At 36.5% G+C, this 18,608-nt stretch overlaps 1 protein-coding gene across 3 annotated transcripts in view; it reads right to left on the bottom strand.

Moving 5' to 3' along the window:
- Positions 1–18,608, bottom strand: part of AASDH (aminoadipate-semialdehyde dehydrogenase) — a 43,533-nt gene that overhangs the window by 1,806 nt on the left and 23,119 nt on the right. For 2 of the 3 annotated variants that reach the window (XM_024746679.1, XM_024746680.1), the window contains 9 exons: positions 18,152–18,258; positions 17,454–17,626; positions 16,832–17,024; positions 15,660–15,775; positions 13,895–14,690; positions 11,112–11,275; positions 9,792–9,914; positions 8,847–8,978; positions 6,740–7,240 (listed from right to left, as the gene is read on the bottom strand). In XM_024746679.1, coding sequence (XP_024602447.1) covers positions 6,851–7,240; positions 8,847–8,978; positions 9,792–9,914; positions 11,112–11,275; positions 13,895–14,690; positions 15,660–15,775; positions 16,832–17,024; positions 17,454–17,626; positions 18,152–18,258 — 2,194 coding nt within the window. In that variant the 3' untranslated portion in view covers positions 6,740–6,850. Of the gene's footprint in view, positions 1–6,739; positions 7,241–8,846; positions 8,979–9,791; positions 9,915–11,111; positions 11,276–13,894; positions 14,691–15,659; positions 15,776–16,831; positions 17,025–17,453; positions 17,627–18,151; positions 18,259–18,608 lie in introns of those variants that run through there. The other variant, XM_024746682.1, reaches the window with a different exon arrangement.

Below are 18,608 nucleotides of genomic sequence, written 5' to 3'. Positions count from 1 at the left end.
ACTGCATGTTTTCCACAGTGATGTTCATTTCTAAATCAAATATGTAGACATTTGTTAGTTTCAATGATTTCCTCACTAATATAACACTTCTTAATAGGAATCTCTCCACCTAGAGCCCTGGAATTATACTGCTACATTAATTCTTCTGCATTGTCTTTTTCTGTCATCCTGTCAGCTTTGAATAATATCACAGTAATGGCAGAGAACAGGTGCATAAATCAGATCATTAACAAAGAATGGTAGACAAGTCAACTCTGTACTGGCTTACCTACCACTGATCCCATACAAAGGAGGAGAAATACCTCAGTTAAAAAATTTCCATCAAAATCTTTTTAAGAGTATACTGAGGAAAGTATACTGGAAGTAAGTCATAACACTTACTTCCAACAACTTCTAAAGGCTACATGTTTAATATTTCATGTAAAAATTACTCCTACTTTGCACTAAATACCAATGAAGTGTTATTTTGCTTTAGTTGTGTTGCAGTCTTTTCTGATCAACAAACTATGGGGGAAATTCTATAAAGCATATAAAAAATTCAAGACTTAAAAGAAATGAATGATTGCTAGTTAAACACACAAGCTTTCTTTTTTTTAATTTAAACAAACATACACTTCTCCTGGCAAGGTTATAGATGATTAACCTCTGTTCATAAGACATATTACAAAACTAGAGGTTTTTTCTTTACTTTTTTAATTTTTCAAGTGCAATTGTTTCTTATACATTAATTACTATTAAATTATCATTTTAGCCAGTTATTAGCAAATTGTAGTATGTATTCATTGTCTCTTCTTGTGATGTTTAGTTTTAATTGCTTATTTTAAAGCAGAAACATTAGAGTTACAATTGTCTTGCAATATTTTTATCAACAATAAAATGAAGTAGAGACTTAACAATAAAAATACCTTAGTGTGATTTTATTATTATTTTGAGATTTTGGTTGTATAAAGTTTTAATGTAAAATGACCATTATTGAAGGAAAAAGATCTTTCAATAAAAAATACCCACAAGATCTTCGGCACTGATGGAATTTCAAGCTGAAGTTTTTACTGATTTCAATGACCATCTATAGAAAGCTTGTATTTATACAAAGCTTTTGTTGAGAAAGAAAAATTTCAAGGCATTTTATATGGTACCTTATTATACTTTTAACTAGATGTTTTTGGAGAAAAATACTGAGTAGGGACAAATAAAATGTTTATCTCAATCCTAAACTGGAATTGAATGGTCTGGCATCTCAGACAAAATGATCCTACAAACCTCTTTACTCAAAGCGTGGGCCATGGAACAACAGCATGGGCACAAGCCGAGAGCATGTGAGAAACGCAGCTTAGGGCCGCAGACCAGACCTACTGACTCACGAGGCCAGACAAGGGCAAAGTGAGTGACGTGAGCAAGGCACTTGCCTTGGGTGCCAAAAAACCAAGTAATCAAGAGGAATGCTATTTTAATGCAATATTTTAAAAATCAAGGTTAACGCAAATTCCGTGATGAACAAATATCAAAATTTTAAATAAAGACAGGGTCAGTATTACTGATTTTTCCTTTGGCCTCAGTCTCCAGTGTGGCTAAGCCAAGCCCCCCTCCTTCCAGCCCTCTCAATTGTAATGTGCATTTAGCAAGAGCTCCAGGTAGTTAATACATTAAAGATGAATCCGCACGGGTCTAAAACCTAGCAGAAGATATGTTCTTTTGGGCCACCTATGGCCTCAATCCCCTTTCTGTGTTTGCAGAAATCTCTACCTTGTGGGTCTTGGTAGAGGGCAGCACTCACCTCCTACCACAGTTGAAATGCCTGTTAGGTGCCTTCCTATACGCTCTCGTGGGCATAACAACATGTTTCACTTCAAATTGGAAGGGACTGCGGTTTGGGAGCAACTGACCAAAAGATGGGGGGACTGTGAGGAAGTCTGGCAGTGGTAGGAAACAGTGTCCAGCGTTAGTGGGGTCAGCCATAAGGTAATAAGCATTTAGCCTCAAGGACCGCAGCTGTCTTCTGGCCAAAATGATATGATTTCAGGCATTCATTGTTTCTGGCTGTATATAGCTCTAGCCCTCTTTGTAATTCTGCAAGAGACTCAATATTCTTTTAAAAATTCATTCTGGAGGGACTGGCCAAGACAGTGGAATAGAAAGATGCTGAGCTCACCTTCTTTCATGGGCACACCAAAATCACAGCTATTTGCAGAATAACCTTTGATGAAAAAGACCAGAACCTTCCAGAAAAGATCTTCTACAACTAAAGACATAAAGAAGGAAACACAACAAGATGGGTAGAAGGGTAGGATTTGTGATATAGTCAAGTCCCATCCCCCTGGAAGGAAGACCCAAATATAGGAGAATAACTACATTGCAGAGGTTCTCCCAAAGCACTATGAGGTCTGAGCCCCACATCGGGCTCCCTAGCCCAGGGGTCCTGCACCAGGAAGACAAGACTCCAGAGCATTTTGCTTTGAAGGCTAGTAAGGTTTACTTTCAGGAGTCCCAGAGGGCTGGGGGAAAGAAAGACTTCACTCTTAAAGGGCACACACAAAATCTCACATGCTCCAGGACCCAGGGCAAAAGCAGTCATTTGATAGAAGCCTGGGTTAGACCTACCTGCTGATCTTGGAGAGTCTTCTAAAGAGGCAGGAGGCAGCTGCAGCTCACCCTGGGGACATATCGACACTGGTGGCAGCCATTCTTGGGAGTTCCTTCTACCACATGGACATTGGTGTTGGCAAGGGCCATTGTCGAATCCTCCCTCTGGTTTTTAGCCCCAAGACCCAGCCCTGCCCTGGCCGTGCTGTCCAGGCAGCCAGTTCTAGCCTCTGGACCAGCCTCAGCCACCAGGGGGCAGACACCAGATGCAAGAAAACCACAATCCCACAGGCTGCAGACCCATCCAGCCCATCAGTAGGCCAGACCATATCCTGGGACTATCTGGGCCTGGGTCCTGGCCCTGGCCACTAGCAGGTCAACATAAGCTCTGGGACATCGCAAACCCCATACCCAACTGTGTCAGGAACAGCCCCTCCCCCTTCCCCCCAGCGATCTGACAACAGATCTGGGACCATTGGCCTTGCATCCAGACTCCAGGACCTGGCTCTGCCTACCAGTAGACCAGCACTAACCCCAGGACTTTGCTTCACCCACCATAGGATGGGCAACAGCCCTGGTGTTTTCTAGACCCTGACTCTACCCACCAGTGAGCCAGCACTAGCCCTGGGGCCCCTGGGGTTCTGCAGTCAGCCATCTTGTGACCTGGTCATGCCAACCAGTGGCCAGCAGCCTCTGCACAGGGCAGGGCTTAGCAACCAACCTGAACAGGGGCCAACCAAGCCTACCAGATGGCCCACATAGTTAGCTCACAACAGAAGGACCCACACAGCCCTCATAGCAGGAAACCACCAGAGCATATAGCTTGGGTGATAAGAGGGGAATGCACTGCTGGGACACATAAGATGTCGCCTAGAGGAGGCCACTTCTCCAAGGTCAGGAAACATAACCAACCTACCAGAAACATAAAAATGCAAACAGCAACTTAGGCAAAATGAGGCAACAGAGGAACATGTTCTAGATGAAGGAACAAGATAAAACCCCACAAGAAAAACTAAATGAAGTGGAGATAGGCAAACACCCAAAAAAGAGCTCAGGGCAGTGATTGTAAAGATGATCAGAGAACATGGAAAAAGAATGGATACACAGAGTGAAAATTTAAAGTTTTTAACAAAGAGCTAGAAAATATAAAGACTAACCAAACAGATGAAGAACATGATAACTGAAATTAAAAATACACTAGAAGGATCAACAGTAGACTAAATGATACAGAGAAACAGATTAGTGAGCTGGAAGACAGAGTAGTGGAAATCATTGATGCAGTGGAAATCATTGATGCTGAACAGAAAAAAAGAAAGGAAAAGAAATGAGGACAGTATTAAGAGACCTCTGGGACAACACTGAGTGCACTAATATTCTCATTGTAGGGGTCTCACAAGGAGAAGAGTGACAGAAAGTGACTGAGAACGTATCTGAGACATAATAACTGAAAACTTCCCTAACCTGGGAAAGGGAACAGACATCCAAGTCCAGGAAGCACAGAGAGTCCCATACAAGATTAACCCAAAGAGGAATACACTAAAACATGCTGTAATTAAAATGTCAAAAATTAAAGACAGAGACAATATTAAAAGCAGCCAAGGAAAAACAACAAATAACATAGAAGGGAACTCCCATAAAGCTATCGGCTGACTTTTCATCAGAAACTCTGCAGGCCAGAAGGGCAACATATTTAAAGTGATAAAGGAAAAAACCCACAACCAGGAATACTCCCAGCAAGGCTCTCATTCAGATTTGATGGAAAGATCAAAATCTTTACAGACAAGCAAAAGCTAAAAGAGTTCAGCACCACCAAACTTACAAGAAATATTTAAGGAACTTCTCAACAAATAAGAAACGGCCACAACTAGATAAATGAAAATTATGAAATGAAAAAACTTGTTGGTAAAGGCAAACATACAGTAAAGGTAGGAAATCATCCATGCACAAAGCTAGCAGGGAGGTTAAAAGAGTAGTAAAATCATCTATATCTAAAATAAGCAGTTAAGGGTTACACAAAACAATCAGAGGTAAAATATGATACCAAAAATAATAATTGTGAGGGGAGGAGAATACAAATGCAGGATTGTTAAAATGTATTTGAAATTAAGAGATCAACAACATGAAACAATCATGTATAAATACAGATTACTATATAAATACCTCATGGTAACTACAAGCCAAAAATCTATAATAGATACACAAAAAAGAGAAAAGGAATCCAAACATAACACTAAAGATAGTCATCAAATCACAAGAGAACAAAAGAAGGAACAAGACAGCCCTACAAAAAAACCCTAAAATAATTAACAAAATGGCAATTAGAACATACATATAAATACTTCAAATGTAAATGGACTAAATGCTCCAATCAAAAGACATAGAGTGGCTGAATGGATTAAAAAAAAAAAAAAAGACCCATATATATCCCGCCTTCCTGCCTACAGGAGACTCACTTCAGATCTAAAGACATACACAGATTGAAAGTGAAGAGATGCAAAAGGTATTGAACACAAATGGAAATCAAAAGAAAGCCAGGGTAAGTAGCAATACTTATATATGATAAAATAGATGTTACAATAAAGACTGTTGGAAGAGACAAAGAAGGACACTACATAATGATCAAAGGATCAATTCAAGAAGACATAACAACTGTAAATATATAAACACCAACATAGGAACACCAAAATACATAAAGCAAATACCAGCAGACATAAAGGGAGAGATCAATAGTAACACAATAATAGTAGGAAAGTTTTACACCCCAATTACATCAACGGACAGATCATCCAGACAGAAAATCAGTAAGGAAACACTGTGTCTTAAATGACACATTAGACCAGATAAGACTTAATAAATACATTTAGAACATTCCATCCAATAGCAGCAGAATACATTCTTTTCAAGTGCACACAGAACACTCTCCAGGATAAATCACATGCTAGGCCACAAAACAAGCCTCAGTAAATTTAAGAAAATTGAAATCATATCAAGCATCTTTTCCGACCACAATGCTAGAAGACCAGAAATCAACTACAAGAAAAAAATTGCACAACCACAAACACGTGGAAGCTAAACAATATCCTACTAAAAAACCAATGGATCACTGAAGAAATCAAAGAGGAAATTTAAAAAAAATACCTGCAGACAAATGAAAATGAAAAACAATGATCCAAAATCTATGGGACACAGCAAAAGCAGTTCTAAGAGAGAAGTTTATGGCAATACAAGCTTATCTCAGGAAATGAGAAAAATCTCAAACAACCTAACCTTACATCTAAACTAGAAAAAGAACAAACAAAACCCAAAGTTAGTATAAGGAAATAAATCATAAAGATCAGAGCAGAAATAAATGAAGGAGACTTAAAAAACAATAAAATGAAACTAAAAGCTGCTTCTTTGAAAAGCTTAAAAAAAAAATAGATAAACCTTTAGCCAGACTCATCAATAAAAAAAAGAGAGAGGGCCCAAATCAATAAAATCAGAAATGAAAAAGAACAAGTTACAACTGACACCACAGAAATATTAAAGATCATAAGAGACTACTACAGGGACTTCCCTGGTGGTGCAGTGGTTAAGACTCCCTGCTCCCAGTGCAGGGGGCCTGGGTTCGATCCCTCGTCAGGGAACTAGATCCCACAAGCATGCCACAACTAAGAGTTCGCATGCTACAACTAAGGAGCCCGTGAGCCACAACTAAGGAGCCCACGTGCCGCAACTAAGGAGCTGGCGAGCCGCAACTATGGAGGCTACGTGCCGCAGCCAAGGAGCCCGCGAGCCACAACTAAAGGAGCCTGCCTGCCCCAACTACGACCTGGTGCAACCAAATAAATAAATTTTTAAAATAATAATAAAAAATTTTTAATTATGGAAACTAATTTGATAAATAGATCCTTTCTTTGAAAATCTTGTTATGAATCTCAGTATAAATGAGTGAATGGTGTATTACATCACAGACTAATTTTTTAACCCACCAAGTATATTCTGATCTTTTTTTCCAGAAGTCTTTTATAAAAAACCAAGTAGAACATCTGTAGCCTAATTAAAAGAAACTGTCACTTAACATATTGATGTGTTTTGTTCTATAATTCCTTTTAAAAGCATTTGTTGCTCCTATAGGAAGTAAAATACGGTTGTTTTCCAATAAAGTGTAATAGACAAGTTTCTTAAACAAAATATAATCTTTAACATAAAATAAGACTATCCACATGCTCCATAATGTAAAATATTTTCAAACATCTCACAGATATATTCTAGTAAAGACTGTCCTTCATTATCTTTGATTGCCACCCAATAAATCCAGACAATAAACATAATTATTTCTACATCCAATAATAAGCATTGATTCCCAGACCACAGGAGAAGAGAAAACTTCTCCAGGAAGCTGATACACACTTTGCAACTCTCCACTCTTAGATTCCAAGATCCATAGCTTCCCATCAGTAGATGCTGCTGCCAGCAACACTTCATTGCCACGATTGTGGTTATGGAAAGCAAATGGTGTTGAATACACCCTTGAAGTAGTTTCAAATTTCCATTGGAGGTGACCTTTCACACTACAACAGTAGATAAAGCAATCATGGGAACCAAAAAATATTTCTTGCTCTGATGCTGAGGTACATGGGGATGAAAAGATTGGTTCATTGGTAGAGAACTGCCAAATCTGAAGGGTGATAAAGGCAAAAATAATTCATTCATCTCAACAATTCTATAAAGCTTTTTGAAATTCTTAATAAAATGTGAGAGACGCAGGCTACTGAATGGTAACTATACATAGAGAAAATAATGGCTTTCTCCCAAAAGTAGCACCCTCAGATTAGACCTCTGTCCCAATTGTAAAATCTAGCACAAAACCCACCAGTGAGTGTCCTTATTACATAAATCACCGCTATGCATAATATTATGAAGTAAAATTCATTTCGAACCCCATTCAAAAGTTATTACTTATATGTTCAGAGACACTTATTTCAAAGAAAAAACTACACAGTTTTCAGTGTATGTTATTAAAAATTGTATCTTATTCTGGTCTCCTAATGGAGGAATAAGGGGGTAAGTAGGCTGAAAGGAAAAGTTTATGTGCAATAATTTAAAGCTTTAAACAAAGAGCTATGAGTTGTGTGTCTACCCTGTAGATATATACACTGTTTGCTTATTTCAAAGCTACTATAGATTAACCTGTCAGCCATATTTTAAAGAAAACACACAAGGAAGAAAAAGCATAAGTCTAAGATAGTGTTTACAAATCCATAGTAATAGCAGTAGAGTAAAAGCAAAATAAAAAGAGTGGGTATATTCATGAAATATGATTTGTAATCTCAATTCTGTCCCTGACTTGGACAAAATCACTTTAATCTTTCTTTGGTTCATTCAGAAAAGGTAAAAAAAAAAGGGGTAATAGCATTTGCTGCTTTTTAGAAATCCAAAGGTGAGAATATATTCAAATTACTTTGTAAATAAAAAATATTAAGTGAACTTAATAAAAGATTTCATCACAAAGTAATTGTCACACAGAACAAAAGAAACTGCTAGGCTATGAGGGGTGAATGTAGAATAAAAAGCACCCAAAGTCAACTGTAGCCAGCAATGGGCTAACTCATGTTGGAGCTAGTACACTCTCAAGTCCACAAAATAATCCCCAAAATCAAAAACACAGAAGTTGTGCCACAGTCACTTATGGGTAAAGAAGTAGAGATTATTATCCCAACGAAAGACCTATTATGACTCAGAAGGAGCCTACCCTGCCGATCATGAAGTTGAAGATGGAACTTCCACACAATGCAAATTGGGTTATGTAACAGATTTAGGTTTTCATCGAAAAAGCAGGAGTTTATTTCAATGTTCACAATCGGAATAGAGGTTATAATAAAGTTGGCTAAAAACTGATAACATGGGCTTCCCTGGTGGCGCAGTGGTTGAGAGTCCGCCTGCCAATGCAGGGGACACAGGTTCATGCCCCGGTCCGGGAAGATCCCGCATGCCGCGGAGCGGCTGGGCCCGTCTTGTACCGAAAAAAAAAAAAAAAAAAAGAAAAAAACTGATGACATTTTTTAAATTGTGAGAGGAGAATGGCAAAAGTAAAACAATGTTTGGATAGAATCTTTTAAATCTATTATGGCGTCATTCAAAATTTTAAAAACCCATGGTTTGACAATTAAAATAGAATTCGTTTTCAACACAATGGGTCAAATAATGTTTAAAATTTTACTTCAGTTGTCACCAGCTACTATGCCTTTGAGAAATGTAAATAAAACAGAACTAGAAATTTTTACCTGTTCTCCAAAGTGAGTAAAGCAGAGAAAATTCCCATCTACACAGCCAATACAAATATACTGTAGGCAACACCGTGGAGAAGAAAAGAGTGGCTTTCCACAGGAATGTTTCCAAACTCTCCTCCCAGTGGCCTGTCAAAAAGCAATTCACAGCATTTAAATAATTCTACTAATCAACTACCCTTTATAAAATAAACTCATAAATCTCCCAGAGGTAAAGCTATAAACACCAGAAAATGCTATAATGGCATGCTGACATTATAAATGAAGCTAGTACACATATACACAGCTATAAAATTAATGAGTGCTACTTATGAATGCTAAAAACTTGCAATAAAACCAGGAAAGAAATAACTAGCACATAAATTCCATCCTTAGAATGGACACGAAGTTCTTGACAGGACCGAGAACAGTCTGCCAACTTAAAAAATTGATAGAACTTCCCTGGGCACAGTGGTTAAGAATCCGTGTGCCAAAGGAGGGGACACGGGTTCAATCCCTGGTCCGGGAAGATCCCCACGCCATGGAGCAACTAAGCCCGCACGCCACAACTTCTGAAGCCCACGCCTAGAGCCCACGCTCTGCAACTACTGAAGCCGGAGCACCTAGAGCCTGTGCTCCGCAACAAGCCACCGCAATAAGCCCACGCACCACAATGAAGAGTAGCCCCCGCTCTCTGCCACTAGAGAAAGCCCATGCACAGCAATGAAGACCCAACGTAGCCAAAAAAATAAAATAAAAATAAAAAATTGATAAAAGACATACACAGAACTTAGATTTTTCTCATCTTTCTATACTTTATGTCAGTCATTTTTAATGAATTCTGGTTCAGTAATGTATGGACTATATCTGAGATCTACTTCAAATTTTCAGAATTCAAAGCAAAAATAAAAAATATTAAAGAAAAATAGGTAATAAAATCAATAAATATTCTTTTATGCCTACAGGATTTATAGCCAGTAAAAGTCCTCCCAGCGTAGCAAAATACAAGTGATATGGAATCAGGCTCAAACAAGGAGAAGAAAAAACAGTTCCTCCGCATTTCAACTTCCAAACACACTTCTTTTTCTGCAAATAAGAAAGCAAATTAAAAAAAAAAAGAAAAAGAAAAAGAAAGCAAATTAATTGGTTTCTGCTGGTGATTAACAAAATATACATATCCTGTCCCTCCTGATGTTATGTCTATCTTAGTTAATATAACTTTTATTTTTAGTATAAAAATAATATATACTCACTGTGGAGAATCAAGTTAGTATAAAAAGATGACAAAAGCCAATACCCAGAGATTACCACTGTTAACATTTTAGCATTTTCCCTTGTGATCTTTTTGGTACACGCACACACACACAGCTTAATATACTTGAGATCATCACTCTGAATATCATACACTTTGTATCTAATTTAGCTCACTTATTTTGTAAAACTCTTTAAATATTACTTTAAAGGATCATATCCCATATGAACACAAAATAATTTCTCTACCTTATCATTGAAAATTGTCTTGAACTAATTGCTTGGTGTTATAAACAATTTGGAAATAGACATCTTCGTGCATATATCTGTCCATGTTTCTGATTATTTTGCCACGACAGATTCCTAGAAGAATTTTACTGAATCAACGGATATGAAATTGTTACCTATGGTCAAATTGTTTTCCTCGAAGGCTTTACCTCTCACCAATGTCACCAGCATTTAATGCTACACTCTAATAACATTTGCTTCTTTATCTCAAAGTTTTAAATTTTCATTCCTTTGATTCTTAAACATATGAAATATTTAAATACATTTACTAGCTATTTCTTCTTTGGGGTCCTGTGCATTTATATCCCTTGTTTATTTTTCTATCTGGACCTTTATATTTTTCTTATTTGTATTTGCTCTTAATTTATACTTATGACTATTTTAACTCTGTCACACTTGTTTCAAAAACTTTTCCCAACTTATTTCTTTTTAATTTTATAATTCTTAAATTAAAAAATTTTATGTAATCAGTTCTTATTGATATTTTTGTGATTCTTCTCTATTGTTAAGATGGCATTCTAAGTTCCTTATATTTCAAAACTCTGAGTAGTAAATTTATTTGTGAAAATTCGGTAAGGAAGTTAAAATTGTCTTAAGATATTATGGCTGTTAATTAACCCCTTAATCTTCCCAGATCACAAACTTGGGAATAGTTAATACCTGCTCCCCTAGTCACCACCACCTGATAGTTTCACACTCTTCTATCTATGCTTATGGTATGAAATTGATGAAGTGAATTCTTACATATATATCTAAAGCATATGCATGCTGGTCATGAGAGCCAATGTAAAAAAGTCCTGTGGTTGGATCCACAGTTGCTGAGCTTTTGACAGCATCATTAGTAGTAAACATCCAGTATTTTTCTCCACTATTACTCTTCAGAATATAAACCAACCCATTATAACAGCCTGTTGGGAAACAAAATACAAAAGATGAGATTTAGATATGCCACTGGAAAATAATTATTTGGCTTAAATCATGACAATATATATTCGATGTTCTTCATGTGTACTTAGGCTCTATGTTTGGCTCGATTTACATTTCAGCAAAGCAGCAACCATTTGTATAGAAAACCTATTTAGTAGGTACACCTTACATTTTAAAAGTACCATAAAGTGCTTCACTACCAGGAAAACAATGAACGTGAGCATGCTGCAGCAGAAAGAGGCTTTGACAGACTTGGATTCAGATCTTGTCATGGCCATCCTTTGGGCAAATTACCTAGCATCACTGGGCCTAGATTATCTTTCTGCTGAATGTGGATACATCTACATCAGGGTTACTGTGATAATTAGGATAAATGCCCAGTACATAGTAGGTGTTCCAGAAATGCTAACATTAACAATGACCAAATGTTTATTGACCTTTTACCTTGTGAAGGGTACTACTCTAAGAATTTTATATCTGTTAACTCATGTAATGCTCACAGTGAAGTGCTACTATATGCATATATATATATATATATATATATATATATATATTATTTTGGCAGTGTTGGGTCTTCGTTGCTATGCACGGGCTTTCTCTAGTTGCGGGGAGCAGGGGCTACTCTTCGTTGCGGTGCACAGGCTTCTCACTGCAGTGGCTTCTCTTGTTGTGGAGCATGGGCTCTAGACGTGTGGGCTTCAGTAGTTGTGGCGCATGGGCTCTAGAGCACAGGCTCAGTAGTTGTGGTGCACGGGCTTAGTTGCTCCGCTGCATGTGGGATCTTCCCGGACCAGGGATCACACTTGTGTCCCCTGCACTGGCAGGTGGATTCTTAACCACTGCGCCACCAGGGAAGTCCCTGGAGCAGTGGACTCTTGATTGTGGTAGTGGTTACATGATAGTATGTATCTGTCAAAATATAAAACTGTATTCTAAAAAGGGTTTTACTGTATATTAATTAATAACAAATATTTAAAGTACTAAGTGATAGTTAACAACACTGAACTGTATATTTGAGGTGATGTATGCTAACTAGATTTACTGTGGTAATCATTTTGCAATATACACATATCAAACATTATATTGTATACCTTAAGCTAATAAAATGTTGTATGTCAATTACATCTCAATAAAACTGGAAATTTTTTTAAAAAGAGAAAAAAAGTACTAAGTGACCACCACGTGCCAGAGGCTTTGGGTTTAGACACTTGGAATGCAAACAGTAACCTCAATGAGCTGACTTTCATGGATAGGGATTACTCATGATCATTCACATGTATAACTGAAAGTTTCCTGTAGTATAATTTTCAAAATGTAAGTTTTCAATACAGAAGAATCAAACTCAGATTCAAGTAGATTCTAGCCAGGCTAACATAAGTAGGGAGATATATTCCTAAGCACTTAGTCTGAACAGCTTTGGTAAGCAGATGCCATGAGCATTAAAGTAAAACTTGATGTAGTTTGGGGGGTAAAAAGAGAGTGGTAGTTGAGGAGATATTACGCCTAGACCCCCATATCTTTGTAAAGTAAAAGTCACCTACACCTTAATGAAACTGAGTAGAAGGTAGTAGCTAACACTTGTTGAAGGTCACAGAGCTGGTAGTAGCTTTAGAGCTAGGTTCAAATCCAGAAACTCTGACCTAAGGCCCACACTGTGAATCAGCATGTAGTTAACTATTATTCTTTGAGCACTTAGTCTGTCCCTAGCAATGTACTAAAGGATTCACAAGCAATTATTTCATTTAATCCTCTCAAAAGCTCTATGATTATTGTGGTAGTTTTAAAATATATCCACAAATTCTTTGATACTCAGAGATAGTCAACAGGTGAAGCTAATTCCCCTCCCTCTGAGTGTGGGCCAGACTTAATGATGTTCTTCTAATAACAGACTAAGGCACAAATAATGGTATACAACTTTAGACACTAAAAGTACTGCGTTCCTCCTCAATCACTCTCTTGGGTCACTCACTCCAAGGGAAGTTAGCTTCCATGTTGTGAGGGCATTCAAGCAGCCTATGGAGAAGCCCATGTGGGAAGAAACTGAAGCTTCCTGCCAAAACCCAGCAAAAACTGAAGTCTTCTGTTTGCAGCAATGTGAGTAAGCCACCTTAGAAGCAGATTTTTCCAGCTCGTCAAGCCTTCAGATGGTTGCTGCCACATGAAAAACCCTGAGCCAGAACTTTCAGCTAAACCCCTCCTAAATTCCTGACCCATAGAAACTGTGAGATAATAAATGTTTATTAAAGCAACTATATCCCAATAAATAAATGTTTATTATTCTAAACCATTAAGTCTGGCGATAATCTGTGATGCAGCACCATGTTTTATTTATTATGCCCATATACTCATAAGAAAACTGAAGTTCTAAGAAGTTCAGCAACTCGTTGAAGGTCACAGAGCTGGTAACAGCTTTAGAGTTAGCTTCAAATCCAGAAACTCTGACCCAAGGCCCACACTATGAATCAGCATGTAGTTAACTATTATTCTTTGACAGCAACCAAACCTACTATACATAGGTTTTTTAAATTTAACTTGGCCCTACTAGCATTACCATATGGTAATTAAATTTAACTCTATAAACCTCAAATTCAGAAACTTACCCACTACAATAAAGTTTCCACACTTAGATACACATGCTGAGGATTCAATGCGATCTCCCAAAATCTGTTCCCATTTCACCTTTCCAGAGTAAAGATCAACTGCTATCATTCTATGAGAATGGGAGCCAATGTACACAGTTGCAGATGACTTATCAACAGCTGGTATTACAAGCAGAGGTGAAGCATCCACACATTTGCCTGTGTCTGACCTCCACCTCACATGAAACTCCATTTTCTCAGCCCCCATCACAGATGTTTCCTCTTCAGAAACTTTTGCAACACAGGACATATCTTTTGACTTCCCAATAAGAGCTGGAGGATTTAAGCTTTTCATATTTTGAATGTTAGTCTGTGAAATTAAATCAGAAGAATAGGCTGAAGGGCAATGTTCCAACTTAGTTAAAAACCTAGTAGTATGCAGAGACAAAATCTGACTCCCTCGGCTCAGTGCAATAAAAGCATTGATCTCGTTGTCACAATTTAAAGGCATGACAGATTCCTGATGTAAAGATTTTCCACTGGTTTCCTCTTGATTAACATCGCTGGATTTTCTTTTTGTGGCATAATTCTTGCTAAATGTCAGATCTTCATCTGGAAACACTGTTTGAAGGATGTGATTGTAAATCTCTAAAATAGAACTGCTAAGAATAATTTCCAGAAGCCCAGGTACTGATGTGCCAACAAGGTTTTCAATCTCATTGAGGAGCCGTACGGACTTCAAAGAATCTCCACCACTATTTAAGAAGAGTGACTCATCAGGAACCTTCAAAGGGTCTTCTGAGAGACTCAGAACAGACTACAGATTAGAGAAGTGAGAAATATGGTGAAGTTAAAGATCTAAAACCAAAAGAATTCAGCATTTAAAGGTAATATATAGATGATGGTAACTACATTAATGAGATGAACACACACAAAATAAATTTTTTAACAATTAGAGTAAATTTTAAAATTATTTTCTATATAGTAAAGGAGACCATCATTATGCTACCAATTTTGTCACAAACTACCCTAGAACTGCAAATTATACTTCCCTTTAGAGCAGTTTTTCTACCCATACAATAGGGAATGGAATTATAAAAACACCTAAAATATGGGAATAATTATTTTCATTAACTTCACATAAACCGAAATTATTTTCCAAGAATCTAAAAATGAAGTGGATATTACTTTTATCTAGATATCTATTTTCAGACAAGACTGTACAGTTACATCCTCTTGTTAGAACCCTTTGGAAAACTCCAAATTTTATCTAAGAAAAATTATGCTGACCTGTAAATCATAGGTAATAAAATATATATATTTTAAAATAAGTTTTTAATTGTTATATACATATATATATATTAATTCCCTTAAGCAGAAGCATACATGTTGTTACTGAAAGTTCTTCTGGAATAATTATGTTAAGCCTTTATACCACAGATCGTGGTACAGCAAGATTCGGCTATTTTTTCAACTCTGACAAGTGTTACTGCACTTGACTGACCATCTTAGGGAAAAGTTATGTCAAGAGGCGTTTTGTCTACTCGTGCCTTTTATGACTACCTCACTTCCAATAAATTTCTATATAGGGAGCTTCATCTAATCTTGCAGTAGAGAACCTAACCCTTATTTGAATACAAATTGAATAAAACAAAGCTATACTACTTAACATCTGGGCAGCAGTAATATTCTTAGAAAATTTTATCAGACTTATTAGGATGCTACATTCCCTGAAGATATACAACGACCTCTTTATAATAACAAATTTGTATCTTAAAAGTTGTACCTTCCACAAATGATGTAATTTTTCCCAAAGTTCCTCTTTTCCATTGAGTTTACATTCAGACTTCAAGTTTATGGAGTTTAAATAAATCTTATTTAACTCAGAAACATCAATTTTGCCTTAATACGAAAGAGAAATAACAATTTTTAAATTTCAGCTTAACCCCTTCATGTCTTTGTTAGTCACAATACACACATTTTTCATTGTTAAGGTTAGAAATCCTATAAAATAGTTTGTCATGCAGAATCAATAATCAAGAAGACAGTCCCATGCTACCCAGAATGTAGTGGGTAGCAGATAAGAAGAAAGGAGGGACTTCCCTGGTGGCACAGTGGTTAGGAATCCGATACCTGCCAACGCAGAGGACACCTGTTCAATCCCTGGTCTGGGAAGATCCCACATGCCGCGGAGCGACTAAGCCCGTGCGCCACAACTACTGAGCCTATGCTTTGGAGCCTGCGAGCCACAACTACTGAAGCCTGCGAGCCTAGAGCCCATGCTCCGCAAAAAGAGAAGCCACCACAATGAGAAGCCTGCGCACCGCAACATTAGTGCACCACAACAGAGTAGCCCCCACTCGCCGCAACTACAGAAAGCCCACGCACAGCAGCGAAGACACAACGCAGCCAAAAATAAATAATATTTTTAAAAGAAAAAAAAAAGGAGAGAAAGCCCGCGCGCAGCCACAAAGACCCAATGCAGCCAAAAAAATAAATAATTTTAAATAAAAGAAAAAAAAAAGAAAGGAGGGGCTAATGTTGCTCTCATTTAAAGAGCTAAAGAAATGGTACTATTTACTGAGCAATAACCACATTCTGAAATATTAAATAAAGATGAAATTGGGAAAGTAATAGAATATGGTGATTAAGAGCACATGTTTTGAAGTCAAACAGTCCTACAGAATTTCAACTCTACTACTAACTAGCAATGTGATTTTGGGGAAATTATTTAACCTCTTAAGCCTTATTTTCCACATAAGTAAATGGGAATAATACCACCTACTCACAGGAGTTTCTGGAGATAAAATGAGTTAATTATACAAAGTATTTAACAGAGGGTCTACCACAATATATATTAGTATTACTTATAATAATAAGGATTTAAGTGGCCTTTAAACTAGTTAATACAATTAGTATCATTTGGCACTGAAACATAGCTGCTTCAAATTATTTTACCATGAGATGTAAATGGTAGAGAATCAATCAATACAAGCTCATCCGGGATTGCATGACTTGGAAGATGTTTCTGCAGTTCTTTAAAGATGTAATCCTTTACTAAATCATTTTTGGACACCATGAACAAAATTAATTTTTCCTGATTATACCATGTAACTGCACAAGATTCCACTTGTTGAAGACCTTCAGCAACCTATGAGAGAGATTATCTCAATTTGCCAATAAGGACATTTAAAAACAAACTTCCTAAATACTCTGCATTCAATACAGTCAAATTAAAATCTGGAATTCACTAGAGATTTTTAAAAAATTGTTTCCTACTATCACTATTACCAGCACACTGGGTTCTTAATGTTTTCCAAAAATAATAGCTCCCAGAGCAAAATAAGTCAACTTATTTTCAGTTATCAAAATCCCCTTTGTCACTTATTTAAAAAACAACTCTTCATGCTGAGAATAAAGTGCACAATGAATTATCCATATCTTCTACTGTAATTCATCATTAACACAAAAGTCTTAGGTTTAAATAATACTGACAGAGAACCCTGGAACAGAAAAGTAATTATGGCTGCCTCTAATACCTACATATATTAATAGGTGTTTAATATTTAAACAGTTCTACCTGTTGCACAAGTTCAATGTTAAGACGTTTGCCATGACGTTTGATCTGACTGTCCTTTCGTCCCAAGAAAAATATCTCTCCATCTTTTATAGTCACAAAGTCTCCTGTGGCCCTCATTGTGCCAAGTGGTACTGTCATTTCATCATCAAGAAAACATACTCTATTTCTGCCACCTTCACAAGATATAAACAACAATGTAATTTTAAAAATTCATGGAAAATATATTAAAAACCAAGAAATCAGAACATCTCCAAAAGCTGTTACTAAGTTTCAAAGTTTGAATATTTATATAAAAAGGGGGACTCACTTTTAAATGTTACCTGATAAAATTATATACAATAAGAACTTTAGTAAAATAAGCAAAGGGATGAAACACAATCTAGTTCTAAAAATACATGTGATTAAAAACATTCTTAAAATACTAATAGAATTTTGGCTATAAACAGAAATACAAACAACCAATTTACAGTTTCTAAATTACTTTTATATCTTCTCTTAGAGTATTCGACATTGTTATCTGAAATAATTATGGTAACTAATTAAATGTTTCATGACTGTGAGGATGAGATTAAAAATTACCATCACCGAAAAGAATACTAGACTTAAGAATAATTGAGGAAAGAATAAAATTAACACATCAGATTTTTTTTATTGGAAAAAAAAAAGAAATTATTCCCAATCAACAAATGTAAAACAACCTAAAAATACTTGGCCATTGCCTTCTTGAACTGTGAAACCATTAGTATCTTTGACTTCAACTACTGTTCCAAGCAGTGGAAATCCCAGTTGTACAGGCAAGTCACATCTATGAAAACACAACAACCCAAACCAAATTTAAAATTTTTCATTTGAATAGAATATTTACCAGTGTATTTAAATCACATTGTACCAAATAAAGAAAAAAAAAGTTTTTGTTATAATTCAAAGATTGACAAGAGGAAAAGGTTAGGTGGAAAAGTTATCATGTTATTCATTGCTGTTTAGTTACGAAAACCTCTAGCAGGATCTGTAGCCCCAGTTAAAATAAGAAAGGTTCTGGATTCCCAGCTTAAAATTCTAGATAAAATAGTGTTTATAAAATATTACTCCAGTGCCTATCAAAAATACTATTTGTGTTAAGATACTGGAGAAATAACAGTTTCTACCCTACCCTGA

Source organism: Neophocaena asiaeorientalis, unplaced genomic scaffold (genome assembly GCF_003031525.2).
Source record: "Neophocaena asiaeorientalis asiaeorientalis breed wild unplaced genomic scaffold, Neophocaena_asiaeorientalis_V1.1 scaffold19, whole genome shotgun sequence".
Classification (NCBI taxonomy): Eukaryota; Metazoa; Chordata; class Mammalia; order Artiodactyla; family Phocoenidae; genus Neophocaena; species Neophocaena asiaeorientalis.
This window is presented reverse-complemented; position numbering and strand designations above follow the sequence as displayed.